Source organism: Lynx rufus, unplaced genomic scaffold, assembly GCF_022079265.1.
Source record: "Lynx rufus isolate CCGP_SWC_20201006 ecotype Redwood Valley unplaced genomic scaffold, mLynRuf1.p SCAF_26, whole genome shotgun sequence".
NCBI lineage: Eukaryota > Metazoa > Chordata > Mammalia > Carnivora > Felidae > Lynx > Lynx rufus.
In genome coordinates, this window is record NW_025814841.1 from 7,530,311 (window position 1) to 7,549,114 (window position 18,804).

The 18,804-nt window shown below is 33.5% G+C and overlaps 1 protein-coding gene across 2 annotated transcripts in view; it reads right to left on the reverse strand.

Annotated features, from left to right (window-relative positions):
• Nucleotides 1–18,804, reverse strand: part of VPS13B (vacuolar protein sorting 13 homolog B) — an 806,197-nt gene that overhangs the window by 351,529 nt on the left and 435,864 nt on the right. For both annotated transcript variants that reach the window (XM_047088880.1, XM_047088879.1), the window contains exon 25: nucleotides 6,761–6,964. In XM_047088880.1, the coding sequence (XP_046944836.1) occupies nucleotides 6,761–6,964 (204 nt within the window). The remainder of the gene's footprint in view (nucleotides 1–6,760; nucleotides 6,965–18,804) is intronic.

The following is an 18,804-nucleotide window of genomic DNA, read 5'->3' on the forward strand; positions in this document are numbered from 1 at the left end:
AGTTCTAAAATACACAGTTCAATTCTTTCACCATTCTGTTGCAAATTGACCAAAAGACTGAGTTTATTTTCCTAGCTGAATTTATCTTTGTTCATCTGGAAGAGCAAACACTGCAGCCCTTCATCCTTGGCCTGCTTTAGAGCTCAGGGATGATCATAGTTTTGGCCACACTGCTCCACTCCCTTATCAAAATAACTCCAGCATTCTTGTTCAATCACAAAACTTCCCAAAGGGCTAAACACTTCCACCACGGTTTGTACTTAAGTCAACAGTGACAAGTGGCCTGCTGTGGTTTCCACTACCTTTGCTCTCTCTATTTCAATGCAAGGGTGGGGAAAATGATGAACTGTTTTTAAGCTTCGTACTTACGCCTCTTACGCCTATTTCCCCTTCTACCACCATCCAGATTGATATTCAGGAAGCTAGAGCTATATTCACTGAAAAGTATGGTACTTCCTACCAACATGTCAACATTAAAAAAATTACTCATAAAGTATAAATCACCCAAGGATCATATAAACAAATACTCCTACTTAATACAAATAATTAAGAGTGTACTTTTTAAAACCAGATTCATTTGTAGTGAACTCTTCATAGTCAAAATAATGAATGTATTTGATGCAAATGAGAAAAACAGTACTTTATATAGTAGCAATTTTTAAAAATTTATGAACTTCTTTGAATGCAAATATTAATTATAAATGAAAAATTCAAAACTGTGATTTCAAAGCATTCCCTAGATACATAATCGATATAAATAAGCACAACAAATATAAGGTGACCTCATAGCAACTCCTTATTAGATATGTCCCCTGAGGCAAGGGAAACAACCAAAAATAAACTACTGGGACTTGATCAAAATAAAAAGCTTCTGTAGAGCAAAGGAAACAATCAACAAAACTAAAAGGCAACTTATAGAATGGGACAAGATATTTGCAAATGACATACCTGATAAAGGGTTCATATCCAAAGTATATGAAGAACTTATAAAACTCAACACCAAAAAAAAATGAATAATCCAATTACAAAATGGGCAGAAGACAACATGAATAGACATTTTTACAAAGAAGACATCCAGATGGCTAACAGACACATGAAAAGAAGCTCAACATCACTCATCATCAGAGAAACACAAATCAAAACTATAAGGAGATATCACCTCAAAACTGTCAGAATTGCTGAAATCAACAACACAAGAAACAACAGGTGTGCTGGCAAGAATATGGAGAAAGGGGAACCCTTCTGCACTGTGGGTGGAAATGCAAACTGGTGCAGCCATTCTGGAAAACAGTATGGAGGTTCCTCAAAAGGTTGAAAATAGAACAACCCTATGATCCAGCAATTGGGTAACTACTATTTACCCAAAGGACACAAAAATGCTAATTCAAAGGGATACATGCACACTGATGTTTATGGCAGCATGATCTACAATTGCCAAGATATGGAAAGAGCCGAAGTGTCCATTGGTAGATGAATAGATAAAAAGATGTGGTGTGTATATATTATACATATATATGTATATGTGTATACACACACACAATGGAAAATTACTCAGCCATAAAAAGAATTAAATCTCTCTATTTACAACAACATGGATGGAACTAGACAGTATAATACTAAGCAAAGTCAGTCAGAGAAAGACAAATACCATTTGATTTCACTCATATGTGGAAGTGAGGAAACAAATCAAACAAAGGGGGAAAATAGAAAGGCAAACCAAGAAACAGACTCTTACCTATAGAGAACAAACTGATGGTTACCAGAGGGAAGGTGGGTGGGAGGATGGGTGAAATAGGTGAAGGGGATTAGGAGTGAACTTGCTGTGATGAGCACTGGGTGTTGTATCGAAGTGTTGAATCACTACATTGTACACCTGAAACTAATATAACACTGTATGGTAACTAACTGTAATTTAAATAAAAACTTAAAAAATCTGGCATGAGGTGGTTCATCCCTCAATCTCCAGTAATTATTTATAATGCACTTATTTTCAGTTAAATTTAAAGTGAATATGGGTCAAAATAGGTGCCCAGGGTTAAAAGACAAAAACTTCTAGGTATAAAATAAATAAGTCCTGGGGATGTAATGCACAGCATGATGACTATATAGGTAATAATGCTGTATTGTGTGTTTGAAAGTTGGTAAGAGAGTAGGTTTTAAATGTTCTCATCACAAGAAAAAATAACTTGTAACTATGTATGGTGATGGATGTTAAACACACACACACACACACAACACATATTTTTTAAACTAGAAGCAATTTTAATCACTGAATCAATGAAGGATAAGAATGTAAGTCAAATTTTGCCATGAAGCAAAACTTACAACATTAGAGGTTAATCTGTTAATTTTTACTTTTGGTTGAGTGGTAAATCAGTATTCTCACATACACTCAGCATTTTATATTTTTACTTATATAACAAAAGTTTTGCTCCTCCTTCTATGTGGTACAGAATTGTGTCTAGGAAGCAGAATCCATTATGAGCTAAATTTTGCAGTCCACCTACATATTATGTGTATGCACATATCCATGCCATGTTATAAATTCCTCTTAGGATAAAAAGACTCTGTTTTAAATGTTTAATTTTTTAAAGATGAATATTAAGTATCCAATTAAAAAAATGTGAAAACACAACAGAATAAACCCCAAAAAGGAAAGACTTATGTATCTTAGCATAGATAGACAAGGTATCCTAGAAACTTTTAAACACAATTCTGAGGTATATATAGGTTTGAGGGCTTGATTTTATACTGCCAAATGTTTTCAAAAAACTTCTAGATATGAAATTAAAAGTAAAGGGGTTTCAGGCTAGAAACAACCCCTGTAGTCCATCAAAGATATAAACACACAAAACCTCTGTGGGAATAGGGCCTCAACCACTATGTAAAAGTCTCATAGGCTAATGAAAAACTCTTAATATAAGGTTACATAACACATAAGGAAGCAATCTACTAAGTGCAAGAGTTAACAACAGGATTAGACTCTCAAAAAATCTGGACAAATCTGATAAAAAATATAAAATAATTATGTTTAAAACAAAAGACCAAAACTTTTTAAAAAATAAACTCATATAGTTTTATGAGTTCATATCATAATATATTTGCAGGGACTTAATATATACATGCTGTAGAGTATAATAAATCAGATTTATTTCAGTCATAATGAGTTGATATTCCCAAATCATTTAACATCCACATATTCAAGAACAATGTGTTTAAAACCGAATCTGCACACCAAACATTGTACGGGTTGCTTAAATTAGGGTTATGCACTAATAATAAAGATAAGAGGGGATGGATGGTAGTGGCGAGTTATTTCACATCCAGTATTTCCCACTGAGTAAGTAACACATTCAAATATACAGCCAAATTCTTCAAAATTAATAAAAATAAGTTAAAAATGGAATCCAAAGGATCACAGTAACATATCTAATATGCTAGAACTCAAAAGTAAAGGAATGAAAATTACAAAGATCATTTATACACAGTTCTAGCAGCACAATAAACAAAGAGAAATGAGAAATGAAAACTTGGGCACAAAGTTTGAATTCTGGATGAATTAAACCACAGACTGAGTCATAGATGGAGCATTCATACACACAGGAGAAAACAATGATTGTATTTTCAGATGTCATCATTTACTGGCTAATTCTCAAAGGGGTAAATTCAAACTCATATGGATACATAGTTAACCTTGATCCCCATATAACTATTTTCTTGAGAGGAGAAATTAAACATTAAATATTCAATACATAGACACCTCCTTCTAATTTGCAAAGTTAGATCAAAGCCCTAACACTGATTATCCTAACAGTATTCACAAAAATCTTCCTGCCATTTATGGCAAATAAAGGAGCTAAATTATGTTAAGATATTTCTCAGGGAACAAGTATCCCAAATAACTGTAGGTTTCAAATCCATATTGGACTACTCACCTCTTTTCTCGACCACAGTTGTAAACAAGAGAAGATGGTACATTCTGAAAATATTTGCCACTTTTTCTTTCGTAAGTCTGTATTACCTTTTGCAAGCTGCTTTACATGGTCTTCCTCCAATGAATACGTCTTTTGCATTATGATTCTTTCATTTTCAGATCTTTTTCACATAGGTCAGATTAAATCCATGGCTAACGCAAAACTAATAAGCTCACTAATGAACATTTTCATTGCTTATGTTTACAACTCAATCAGAAAGAATCCTCAATATTTTAAATTTAAATGAATTGCAGGAATGTAAGGATCTTGTTATAGAAATCAGAATTTATTTTTTTAATTTTTTTTGTTAAGTAGGCTCCATGCCCAGTGTGGAGCTTAAACTCACAACCCTGCAATCAAGACCTGAGCTGAGATCCAGAGCTTGAACTTAACTGACTGAGCCACCCAGACACCCTAGAATGAATTTCTTTTTATGTGACTGAGAAAATTTCTCCCTTTGTTAATCTCTCCCTTTATTAATTTCCCCATTTTGGCTCATGAGGACATCATTCTTCTGGGTTTTTCTATTATAACACACCTAATAAAACAAAACTGCTACTAATGTTATATTTATTTTCAAGATTCTTCTCAAGCATTACTTCCTCTGCAAAACACCCAAAGATACCAGAGAATAAATTTGTTAATCATACTTCTATAATTACAGGGCATGTTAATCTCTATGACATCTCATATTAGGGCTACCATGTCCTTTTGTGTAGGTTGGACAGTGCACAATAGAGAGCACCATTTATACTGTACTTTGTATGAATGGCAGTCCCTAGATCTATGACCAACAGGTGCGACCACTCCATGAAAGCCTTGTCTTTTCCAGTCTTTCAATGTTTTTTTAAATGTCTCTTTCTAAAAGCCCACTTCCCAAAATAGGTAGTCATGTTTATCTGGACATCCCAGTAAATAAAGTACTTAGCAGACAATTGTTTAATGGAACACTCTCCTTTCTGCCAGTGGAATGTCTCTATGACTTAACTTCACTTATTAATTTCACTTATACTATCCTTGTTAGCAACTTGTCACCCCAAGCTTTGATTACTCTTCTAAAGTATTTCACAAAGTGTATTCTGTGCAATGATAATTTGTGGAAAAGAGTCTTTGGTTAAATAAGTTTGAAAACTATTACATTCAATAGAGTGGCTGTTGTTTTTAAACTGCAGGAGCTTTTGTATTCTAACTGTAGGAACTCCATGAAATCAAGTTTTTACCCTAGAAGGGATATGCCCCATCGACCTCATAACTGCACATTTCTAGACTGGACTTATTCCTCATTTGGAGTGTGGAGTAAAACCCATCACTTGGGTCACTGGTTTCTCAGAATGTAGAATGAACGGGGATAGAGAAGTTGCTTGTGCAGTTGTCAAACAGATCTACTCTAATGTGTTAAAGCCTCAAAGCAAATTAAAAAAAAAAAAGGTCCATTTAACTGAGTTTGATTGCCTTTAGTGTTTAAAAAAAATAATAACATCCCCTTTACCTGATGCTTCTTCCCATTCTGTACTTTGCCAAAGCTATGTTTCCATAGAACATGTCTTCATGCAAAAACAATAACATAACTTCTACCTCTATCTATTATAGTAGTTCTCAGTCGTGCCAAGTTCACCCCTGTGTTTGGGAAATGTATTAGGATATTTCTGGTTGACTCAATGATTGGGTGTCACTACCGGCATTTAAGAGTTAGGATTAGGGGGAATTAAGAGCTTCTATCATGAATAAGGCAGTCCTGAAAAGCAAAATGATCTCATAGAAATTTACACAGGTGAAAATCTTGGAAATATATTTGGAAATAAAACTGAATTCAGCTTTAGATCTAAACATTATTTTTTTGGCATTTCTGCACAATTTTATTATAATTATACACTAAGAGTTCCAGAAATGTAAATAAAATATAAATGAAAAGAAAGGAAGCATAAATTTTGCTTTATTCAAAACTCTACCAAGTTTGCTGCTACTTCAGAAAATGATGCCACCAATAAATGATGCCACAACAGTACCACTCGTGGTACTGGATACAGATGGGAACAAGTCTATTTGTTATCAGTCAAATTCACAGTAATTGTATGTACTGTGTACTTCATCATGTCTTCTTCTAACATAGTCATGCCTGAGCACTTACACATATATTGAAATATATATTATTATACTTTGAATTATATTCCTTTAATCCTTTACATTTTGAGCTATTAGATATTTTTGAAATATTATGTATATGTGCATTACATTGTTTTTTTTTTTTTTTTCACAAGGATAGTAAAGGGGCATTATAAAATGTTTGTTATAAAACAGGCACTGGCATGTTGGGTGAGGTTAGGGTGTTAAAAATGAAAAGAAAGACTTTTATGACTGGAAGAGAGAAGGTGAGGATTTTGGGTTTGACAGGATTAAAAACCACTAACGTAAAGATAACAATAATACCCTGGTTCACAAAAAGGGCAGGGGCAGAGAGGGTAGGGGAAAGGTAAGCATAAGCCACTTTTTCACTCAGCTTTTAAGTTTCCATACTCCTGAGGAAACATACCTTTACTGTGTCTCAGTTTTTTCCATTTCATAGAACCCGAATGTCCCGAACTACCCCACTACCTACTGAAAGCAATTAAAATACTTGGACCTAAAAGGAACATTAATAAATAGCCACTGCTACCACAGCTCCCCATGAGCCTTCTGAACCTGCCAGCTTCCACAGAAATGAGGTCATCTTCATTCTCAGCCCTGATATAGAACTCTGTGGTATATATCACCCTTCACTGGCAGCAGAACCTTTCAGAAACACTTACCTCAGTAGTAGTTCCAACATCAGCAGATGGGCTGCATGTGCTGGTATCTGGAGGAGCAGTGCCTACACTGCTTCTCACTGGAGAACCAGGGACAGGCCCCGCCACGGTTTCTGCATAGGCTGATGAAGGACTGAGATTACCTCTCCTCTGAATCTTATTCCAGACCTTATTCATGATCTCAGTCAGTTCATAGAAAAGCTGCACCTGAGCAGAAGAAAAAGGGAAAACGAGTCTTTCAACTTCCAGTCACAATTGACTAAATTACTACATGTGAAAAAATTAAAACAAGTCCAGGGAAATAAGAATATATGAAATAAAAATCTATCAGTATATCACCAATCATGATATTATATCATGATCTGTAATCTATGATAATTATCTAATATATATATTATAATAATACATATGATCATGAATATTTTATGATACTATGAATCAGATGAGATATACAAAGAACAATTCATACAGCAAGTTTACAATTTTAAGTATTTTATCGTGATTTGAATTTGAAGCAGATATAATGAATTTACCCATACTTGATGTTTGCCACATATTCAAACTTTGATATTTTATGAGCAATTTACTTTTTTTGGAAAAACAGTGTTAATACAGCAATAATGTTAATTAAACAGCTTATTATGAAAGAGTGGATTGCTTTTAATACACAACTAATAGAACACAAAGAAATGCCTCTTAAACAGAGGTATCAGAATTAGATGTCAAATGTATACTAGTAAATATGATTATTTAATTACACATGAAATAATTACCATTCTTATTTCTAAATGTTTTCCACATTTAAATTCTCCCTACTTTTCTGAGGAATAAATCTGAAACAGGATTTCTCACCCAGTAAAATAAAGTGGAAAAGAATGACATAACATAGAATGGTAAAAGGAAAATGTTACATATAAGACTTTGCTATAGATAAAGAACATAAACTATTCAACCTACCATTCCCCTTAGATTTGTCATTCCAATATTCAGAGGAAAAAAATTGTTTAACTTGCACATTGTTTGACTAAGTTCTAAGATATTTACACAAGATTTCATAAATAAGCATTAATCACAGAATTTGTATGACAACATATTGCCATACACTGTATAAAACAAGCCCAAGGAAAAAAATGCAAACAAAATATATAAGCAAATCCACAGCTGGATACCATATTCTGCTTGCCATTAAAAAAAAAAAAAGGTGAAATTCTCATATTTATAAGAAGTTTCAGCCCCAGGACACATCCAGATGATAAAGCTGGCTTCTTATGTGGGCAGAACAGATGCATAAAAACACTGTTGTCAACCCTTATTTGATATAAAACAGTACTTAGGTTACAGTTTTCTCCTGCTTTTTGTGTGATGAAGTCTCAAATCTCAGGTTATAGCTCTTTTTGCTTTAAAAAAAAAACATCTAATGGCTAGAGATCTTACGAAACACCTCTTAGAAAAATTTTAGTTCAAATTCTTTTGTCTTTCATAATCAAGAATGAGTTCTCCCTAAAAAGAAACAATTTTATTGCAAACCGTATTTTGAAAAAAGATTTACTTCTTCTTAAACAATTAAAACTGACAAATAAGGAGAGCATACACCAAAGAAAACAACTTCTAGATACTTCTAAGGGCATAAAGTTAATTTATTTAAGAGAACTGATGCTTTTATTGTCACTATTTCTTATTTCCTTTAACTGTTATCCTTCAATAATTATGTATGAATGGCACTAAGTATGTGCATAATTAATGTGCCAAGCAAACACAGACATAAACTATAAACATATTTTTATTTTCAAAGGAGAAAGTTACTATCACAGAATTCAGACTTGCCAAATTCAAAGGTTTTAAAAAAATAAAAAAATATGAAGATAAATATTCAATTCTTATCCTTCAAGCTGTACTGAAAACTGCCAATGAAAGCTATCACTACCCCCCTATTAAAATGTCTAAAATCAAAAAGCCTAACCATAACAATATTGGCAAAGATGAAACTCTCATTTACTGCTGATCAGAATGCAAAATGTAGAATAGTTTGGTGGTTTCTGAAAAAGACATACATCTACCATAGGATCCAGCCATTGCACTCTTGTTTCCCCAAGAAAAATGAAAGTCTATATCCACACAAAGACAGAACACAAACGTTCATAGCAGTTTTTCTGTAATAATCCACAACTGGAAAAAAATCTCAAATCTTCACCAGTAAGGGGACAAATAATATGTAGTATATGCATGCAACAGAATATCTATCAATAAAAAGAAATCAACTATGGATTCATGAAAAACATGACCTAACCTGAAAATAATTATACTGAATGAAAGAAGCTAGGTTTAAAAAAAAAAAAAAAAAAAAAAAAAAAAAGGAGAGACAGAGACACAGAATACAACTGTATGATTCTATTTATACAAAATCTTAGCAAATGACAAGTATCCATAATGACAGAATTACTGGTTGCCTGGGATGGGGTAAGAAGTAAAATGGAGGATTATGAAGTGGCATAAAGAAACTTTTGAGGATGATGGATGTATGCATTATCTTGATTCTGAGAATGGTTTCATGGGTGTACATATGTCAAATATCCTAGCATTAATTTAAACATGTGCAGTTCATTGGATGTAAGTATATCCCAATAAAACTTTAAAACTTTCTTAAAGATGAGCACCATGTGAGGCAGCTTTATATACACTATGTATGAAGATGACTGAATATCAATATCTTGTGTATCGAATACCTAATGAATATCAAAAATGTAATGTTTCACGATTTAAAACTTAATTTCACATCTATTTTCTCATTTACTCTATAACCAATCACATAGGAGATTTACTTGGATTGGAGAGGCTGAGAGAAGCCTCAAGCCGATACATTTCTAAAGAAGAGACATGATTTAAGTGGATGCAAAAAGCCACTGCAGTCTTAAGAATACCAAGAGCAATAGCCAAGTGCAGGAGATGATGTAGGGGCATCGAAAGGCTCTATCCAGTTAGCGAAGAAGGACTTGTTTTGCAAGGTATTAGGAGAGAGAAGAGTAATCATAAAGGTAGGTAGAAGAAAACCATGGGTATACAATTTCAATGGAAATCAAGCAAGAGAATGGAATTTCAACAAGTGATTACTACTCCATGTTGAACACCAAAGAGCTCTAAGTGAATATATATTTTAAAAGGCTAGCTCATTTGGTATGCAGGTTATCACTAATCATTAAAACTCAATTTCAAAAAAGAGAAAAGACTTTTGTCAAAAACTTAAAAACAAGCAAACAAAAAAAAAAGCCTTTGCATATAAAGCATAATCCTTACCCAGTCTAATTTTGCATAAAGATAAAAATAAAAATCAGGGGACTCAGAAAAATTAAAAATTAGTGGTACAAAAAATACAAATCTAGTTTTGTCTAAACTCAATGGTGTGCTCTTAGACAGTAATGCCAAATTCTACTTCCTTACTGAAAACTGAACATAACTTAGCAATAAAAACAATGAATAAACAGGATAAAAAAGGAGCATAAAACCTCTTCTTCCTCTAGTTTCACATACCTAAAACCCAAAATGGCAAAGATGGTTTTATGTTCCTGGAAATGCCTTATAGCGAGACAAAATATATCAATTTATTGGCTAAGGGAAAACTGAAACTCTATTATATTAAAAAGAGGATTCTACAGGCTCCTTTAATTTTAGAATAAACATAATTTTTAAGGTTAAAGAGAACAGTGACTAAACACATTAAAGAGAATTGGGTAACTTTGGTAAAACAGTTAAGATAAAGGCAAGGGTTAATGAAAATCATCCCTAGAAAAAAAAACTCTCATTATTCAACTGTGTTAAATATTTATAGTGTCGAAGGCCCTTGAATGGCAATGAGTTCTAGGAACTGACATAATAGTTTAGTTCACCATAGTTGATACAGAGACCCACAATAATGCCTAATATGACAATGAATTTATCCTGGGTCTGCCCTACATACAGAGTTGCACACTATATTTTCAAATACAGTGGGGTGCCTGAGTGGCTGTTGGTTGAGTGTTTGACTTCAGCTCAGGTCATGGTTTCACGGTTCGTGAGTTGAGTCCTACATCGGGCTCTGTGCTGGCAGCTGGAGCCTGAAGCCTGCTTCGGACTCTGTGTCTCCTCTCTCTACCCCACCCCAGCTCGCACGCTGTCTCTGTCTCTCTCAAAAATAAATAAACATTAAAAATAAATAAATGAATGAATGAATAAATGAATGAATGAATGATGAAATACATCAACTACTTGCAGGCTTTGTATCTAAGCAATAATAAATCAAATTAATATACCAGTGTCAAAACTTCTGATATGACTCTAATGGATAAACAAAAAAAATGATATTTAAGAAGAAATTATTTCCTTAAAATGGAATCAAGAATCTTATACACTGGCTACAAAGTATAAAAGCTTCTGAGAGTATATGCAAAACTTAGTGGATATACACATTGTTCTAGGGAACAGGCTCATAGCTTTTGTTGGATTCTCAAAGAGGTCCATGACACAAAAAAAGGACTCAAGAAGCACTATCCTTCACAAACACAAAAACCAAACAGATGGAATAACCACTCACAAAAAAGGCGGTGTTATATTGAGTCATTAATTTTAAAAATAAAAATCATAAATGAAATTTTAGGATACACATGGATGTTTGTATTTTAGGGGCCATTATACTCTTTTTATAAGGCAGGATACCTGGAAAATAAAAAAAAAAGACCTATAGATAATATTTCATCAAGAAAGATTGAACATTTTTGGTAACAGATGCCATACAGGCAAATAACTGCATTACAAATTCAGGGTTTGTATTCATAGTGCCTAAGGGAAGCTCTTGGAATTGCTAAGAAATTTAACAGAAAACCTGTGTAAATGATATGAATTATCAATTAGTAAAACAAATTCATTGACCAATAAACATTTAAAAACTGCTCAACCTTATTAATAATCAGGAAAATACAAACTAATGTAAACAATTTGAATTGCCAATTCACAAAAGAGCAAACTCAATGGCCAAGAAACATTTAAAAAGATGATCACAAAACATAGGAGACTCTTAAGAACTGAGAGAAAACAGGGTTGATGGGGGGGTAGGAGGGAGGGGAGTGTGGGTGTGGGGTATTGAGGAACGCACCTGTTGGGATGAGCACTGGGTGTTGTATGGAAACCAACTTGACAATAAATTTCATATATTGAAAAAAAAAGATCAAACATCTGGTTTCATTTCCTTTCAGTATGAGGGACTTCCTTTAGGATTTCTTGTAGTGCAGTTCTACAGGTGATAGATTCTTTTATGTGAAAATATCTTTATTTAATATTTATTCATACACATGTATTTTTTTTTAATTTAGAATTCTGGGTTGAGAAGCTGTATTTTTCCCCCTGCAATTTAAAGATGTTATATTCTTCTGCTCTCTATACTCAGAAGAAGTGAGCTAATAATCAAATTTTGGTTGTTTTATATGTAATGTGTCATTTCTCTAAAGACACTTTCAAGATTTGCTCTTTATCTGTGGATTTCAACAGATGCATTAAGAAAGGCATGGCCTTCTCATGTTGTATGGGCCAAGGGCAGGCCACCCCATGATGAGCCAAGCCACTTTGGCATGAAGATTATTTTAAACTAAGTAACAATCAAAAAAGCAATGCCAGCAGATTCACGAAAAGCTCTCTGCCTCCCCCACAAATGCCTCAAAGAATTTAGGTAGAGGACCTGCACTAGGAAGAGAATTATCACCACAAAGAACTACATTATGATATGAACTAGACATGGTAGATAGGGAGGAACCTATCAAGGCCTGTTTGATCAAAGTCCTCTAAGTCCCATGGTTTCTAAGTGGCCCAGCAAACATTAGCTTACTAGACAATTACTCTTTATCATCTTCCTATAAATTGCATTCATTTTCTCTGAAGTCCCAGACTTTCTCCTTAGTCCAAAATAGTATATATAACTCATTTTGCCTGTCATGGGAATTTCCATGTCTGTGTGGATTCCCCATATTTACACTGCTAGATTTTATTTTCTCCTGTTAATCTGTCTCATGTCAACTTGATTCTTAGTCCACCTAAAAGGACCTTGAGGAGACAGGACAGAGTGAGATTACTTATTCATCCTTGTTCTCCTCATTTCTGGTTGGTTTATGTAGTACTGGGCTTGTAGTACTCAGTATTATGCTGCAATTGGGGGGAAAAATCAAGCCATCTTTTGTAATTGTGAAAATCCAGAGGGAGTCTGGAAGCCTATGCTAGAGCAACCACTCACAAGAGAGAATCTCATGTTTTTATCATTAAAATTTAGGTTAATCTGGCACACAAGGATATAAAACAGTATCAACTTTTTACCAAACCTCTGAATACATAATGATTCTTCAAAGTGTTATACTGTTTTGTGGCTTCCTAGCCCTCTGGAAGACTGCTACATCCTACCAGAGATACTCATAAAAATCTACAAAGAGGGTATCACATTTTGTATTGGAGTCAATCTAAAAACTAACACAGTTGGCATTCCTATAATATTTCAGAATTTACAAGGTATTTTCACATATTTCATAAATATCTGAAACTTCCCAACAACCTTGTGATCAGCTTTGGTTATAGAAGCTGATACAATTAAACAGAGCTGGTTTATGAGGACTTACCAAGAAGATAAAGTTGGAATTAAATGAAAAGATAAGAATTATCACATTTTGGGTAAAGGCATTCTTGAGGCATGAGGTTCACTCAGCCTTGGTTTAATTCTCAAAAAAAAAAAGATCTTGGTATTTGGGGAGCAGCAAGGAGGGCTTGGGAGCCAGGTGATGGAGGTTTAAGGACAAAAAGAGTGAGCAGGCATGAGAAAGAAATACCAGACCAAAACCTATGTGATGACTTTGCTTAGAACCAGTTTATATTTAAAAACAACAACAAAACCTGACCTCTGTTCCAAACAAAGTGGATATCTGATAAAGATATTCCAGAGTTCGGACTTGAGTGACAACATGACATTTAATAAGATTCCACAGGAATCACAATACCCTTCAGAATCTCAAAGTAAAAGAAGTTTTTTTCTAAAAAAAAAAAAGATTCAAAATAATATATTTCCAGGCTAAAACACTAATAGCAATAGAATTTATTCTCAGCTAGGATGGCTATGGATGTCCAGAACATGTAGAGTGGTACAATCCTCTCAAGGCTATAATGACTTTCATAAGTTCCTAAAGTAGAAGGTCTCTGATGGACAACTCCAAGTAGTAGCTGGATGTCTATCATATAGAGATTAAACTACTATTAAACTATGAATATAAAAAATTTTTCTATTTTTTCCTTAAGTTTCTTCATATCCTTTTGGAATTTGTTGTTACAATCATTCCCTCCTCATTCCCACTCCCTTCTCCAGGCAATGAGGAATCTGTCACAATATAGTAGTCTGCATATTCTAACGTTTTATATAGTTGTAATTATACAGTAAGTACTCTTTATCTGACTTTCTTCAGTTGGTGTAGTGATTACAATATTTATCCATTACGTTGCATTTTATCAATAATTCAGATCTTTGATGACTGACTAGTATTATATTATACAGATAGATCATAATTTGTTTAATTACCGTTTAATTATTTATGAACATTTGAGTTGTGATCAGTTTTGGGCTATACAAATAAGCTGCCAAAAACATCCACATAAAAGTCTCTGCATAGCCATACATTTGTGTTTCTCTAAGGAAAAACTGAGGGAGAAATGGCTGTGTCACATGGTAAGTGCATGTCATACTTTTTCAGGAATTTCCAAGTTGTTTTCAAAGTTGTATAATTTTTACATTCCCACCAACAGTATACAAAGAGTTCTAGATGGTTCACAAAGCTCATTTTTATTTCAGCCAATCTAATTTGTGTATAGTGGGTTGTCTTCATTTTACATTATATTTTTCCTGATGAATGATGACCTGCATCTTTTCATGTGCTTACTGACCAATAACATCTTGAGTGGTGAAAGTCTGTTCAAATCTTACTCCCATTATATAAACTATTCTTTGTCATCACGTTAACAACTAGAAAGGGTTCTTTAAATATCTTCCATAACATGGGACACCTGGGTGGCTCAGTTGGTTAAGCGTCTGATTCTTGGTTTCGGTTCAGGTCATGATCTCACAGTTCATGGGTTCTAGCCCTGTGTATGGCCCCACACTGTTAGTATAGAGCCTGCTTGAGATTCTCTTTCTTTCTCTCTCTGCCCCGTACCTGCTCATGTGCTCTCTCTCTCTCTTTCTCTCTCTCTCTCTCAAAATAAACAAATAAACTTTAAAGAAATATTTTGCATAATAGTTTGATGAATATTTTACAAATACTTTCTCTTAGTGTTTGGCTTTCTGCTCTGTTACTGAGTCTTTCAAAGAGAAAATGTTTTAAACTTGATTATGCCCAGTATCAAAATCAATTTTGCCCTTTGAACAATACTGACTCATCCATCTGTGAACAGGAGTATGTCTCCAGTTAGGTGTTAAGTTCTCCCAGCAATGCTTTCCAGTTTTTACGGTAAAGGTCTTGGATATCTTTAGATTCATTTGTTTATGTTTCTGGAAACCAGTATAAATGGAAGGGATTCATTCAACCTTCCAATTGTTTGCTGCTAATATATATTAATAAATAACTTTTTATATATTACTATTGTCTCCTGCAACCTTGATAATTTTATTAGTTCTAGTAATAGTTGTTTAATTCCTCTAGGATTTTCTTAAAAAAATTTTGTCAGATACAAACAGAGTTTTACTTCTTTTCTTATCTTTATGCCTTTTGATTTCCTTTGGTTTATTGGAATGGCTACAACATCCAGGATGATATACAACAGGTGATGAAAGCCCACATTCTGGGCTTTTTTCTGATTTTAGTTGAAAACAATTCAGTGTGATATTAAGTATGATGTTTGATTTACTACATATGTCCTTCACAGTTTTGAAAAATTCTTTAATATTAATTCTTTAGTATTCTTTAATATTAAATTCTTATTTAATATTCTCAATTTGCTGAGAGTTTTAATCATAAATGGTTGGTTAAATTTTGTCAAATGTTTCACCTCCTTCTAACAGAAATTATCGTATGATTTTTCTCAACTGTTACTGATATGGTGAATTATACCAAATGATTTTTGAATATTAAAGCATCCTACTTTGTTATAACATATTAACTTTTTTTATATACTGCTACAATGATTTGCTAATATTTGTTTAAGAATTTTACATCTATTTTCATGAGGGATTTCTAATTCCTTCTTTTTCAGGATTTGATAACAGAATTATGCTGGCTTTGGGGTGCCTGAATGGTTCAGTTGGTTGAGCGTCTGACTCTTGACTGCAGCTCAGCTCATGATTTCATGGTTCATGGGATTGAGCCCCACATTGTGTTCTGAGCTGACAGTATGGAGCCTGCTTGGAAGTCTCTTTCTCTCTCTCTGCCCCACCCTCCCCTGCTTGTGCTCTCTTTCTCTCTCTCAAAATAAATAAATAAACATTAAAATAAAATGTATAAAAAATATACACTGGCTCATAAAACAAATTGAGAAGGAATCCTCCATTCTGTATCCCTGAAAAAAGATTTATAAAACTTTTCTATTTTTTCCCTTGACTATTTGACAGAATTCACCCATTGGGGCCTGAAACGGTCTTTATAAACTTGTTCTGATATCACAATTTCTATTACAAATATATAAGGATAGGGGCGCCTGGGTGGCGCAGTCGGTTAAGCGTCCGACTTCAGCCAGGTCACGATCTCGCGGTCCGTGAGTTCGAGCCCCGCGTCGGGCTCTGGGCTGATGGCTCAGAGCCTGGAGCCTGTTTCCGATTCTGTGTCTCCCTCTCTCTCTGCCCCTCCCCCGTTCATGCTCTGTCTCTCTCTGTCCCAAAAATAAATAAACGTTGAAAAAAAAAAAAGAAATATATAAGGATATTCAGATTTTCTATTTCTTCTTGTATTATTTTTTGATCAGTTATTTTTTAGTCAAAATTTCTATTTCACCTATATTGTTACACTTGCTGGCATAAAGTTGTCCATATTCTATAATGCTTTTAAAGTCTGTAGGATCTGTGTGATAAACCTCCTCCTTCATTCCCAATATTGGTAATTTGTAGTTTATCTTTCTTATGTTGTAACAGTCGTCTCTGCTCTTATCTTTATTATTTTCTTCCTTTCACTTATTTGGGTTTATCTTATTCTTTTCTTAGCTTTCTGAAGTGGAACCATAAGTGAATGACTTAGGGTCTTTATTTCTAATGTTAATATTTAAAATTATGTTTTCCCTTGAAGAGTACTTTACTATATCCACCTTTTTTATTGTCACTCAACCAAAATATGTTCTTATTTCCAAGTGATTTTTGTCTTTGATTCATAGATTATTTAGAAGCATGTTTATTGTACAGTTTTCTAGATAATTACTGATTTCTAATATATTTTGACTGTGATAATATACAGTACTTTACTTTGATCTCTTAAACAAAATGAGAGAATGTACACCTGAAAAAAAATGTTCATTCCATGGTTGTTCAATATGGTGTTCTATAAATGTCAATTAGATAAGGCAAGTTGGTAGGGTATTTCATACTTTACCTCCAATTATTTTTTTATTTTTATCTGTTTTATCAATCACTAAAAAAGATGTTATAAAACTTTCCTACTATGTCTGTGGTCAATTTTTTTCATCTTCTATATCTCCATATTATTATTTTTCATCTAGTTGTTTTATAATTGCTGAGGGAGGTTGCAAAAAAGTTCCTACTACAGAGTACTGAATAGAATCATCCATTTTTTCCCTTTAATTCTGTCCATTTTAGTTTCATATCCTTATTTATCTCTGGTAATACCCTTTTTCGTTATGTTTATTTGATATTAAAATAAGCAAATCCAGCCGTCCTCTGCTGTTTGTATGGTATATTTTTCCTATGCATTTATTTATATTGTATCATTTTTTTATATTTCAAGTGCTTTGGTTTTAAGCAATATATAATGGAATCTTGCTGTTTTCCCCACTCTGTCAATCTTTGCCTTTTAATAGGAGTAAACATTAAAGGGACAGTAAGCATTTTTTTGTTAAAGGATCAGATAGTAAATATTCGGAGCCATGCTGTTTTCTGGTGCTCCTACTTACTTCTGCAGAACAGCAACCTCAGACAAAATGTAAAAAATGGGTTTTTGGCCTGCAGGCTTTAGTTTGCTAGCTCATGGTCTAAATACTCCTAGTTAACATCATTAACATTTAATATAATCACTGGTAAGAATATCTTAGCCCTACCATTTTACTGTTTTCTGTTTCTACCCTGTTTTTAAACTCGTTTTACCACTTCTTGACTTGTTTAGATTATTTGATTTTTTTTTTTTTTTTGGTATTTCACTTTAATATGTCTATTGGCTTTGGGCGCTGTCTCTTGGCAGTTTTACATTTTATTTTTAGTACTTATTTTAGGAGATTGTAATATATGTTGAAAAACTTTCACAGTCTAGTCAGAATTTACATTGTGCCACTTCACATGATATTTAGAAATCTGGCAACCATTAGGTCCCTTAATTCATCTTCCACTAACCAGGCAGGGAGAAGAGGAGAAGGAAGGAGGATGGTATCAGTAAGGAGACTCTATAAAATATGAAATAATATTTGGACCCGCTCTAAAAAACACACTCTAAAATTGGCTTAATTAGTGGTTTGTAATCACTAATGCTGAGAGAAACTTAGATCAACATTGACCTGTCAGAATACACACCTATCTAAAAAGAGTTATTTCAAAATATAATTTCAAATAGTATTCAACACTGATAATCTATGTAGAAAGTATATCACAGTCTGCTTGAGGTGAAAGAAACAAATTATCTGTATGCAATTAGTAATTTGTATACTTCAGGAATTGGAATTTATATGAAATTGTAACACGACAGATTTCAGTATGTTTGGCCTACAGCAACTAAAATGTTACAGGATTAGCAAAATATATTTCTTAAGTACTAAACAATGCTTTTTAAAAAATATTACATGTTGAGCAAAAGAAGTCCTGGGTGAGAATCTGGCTGAAAATTATATTTGATCACTTTAACAGTCTCTTC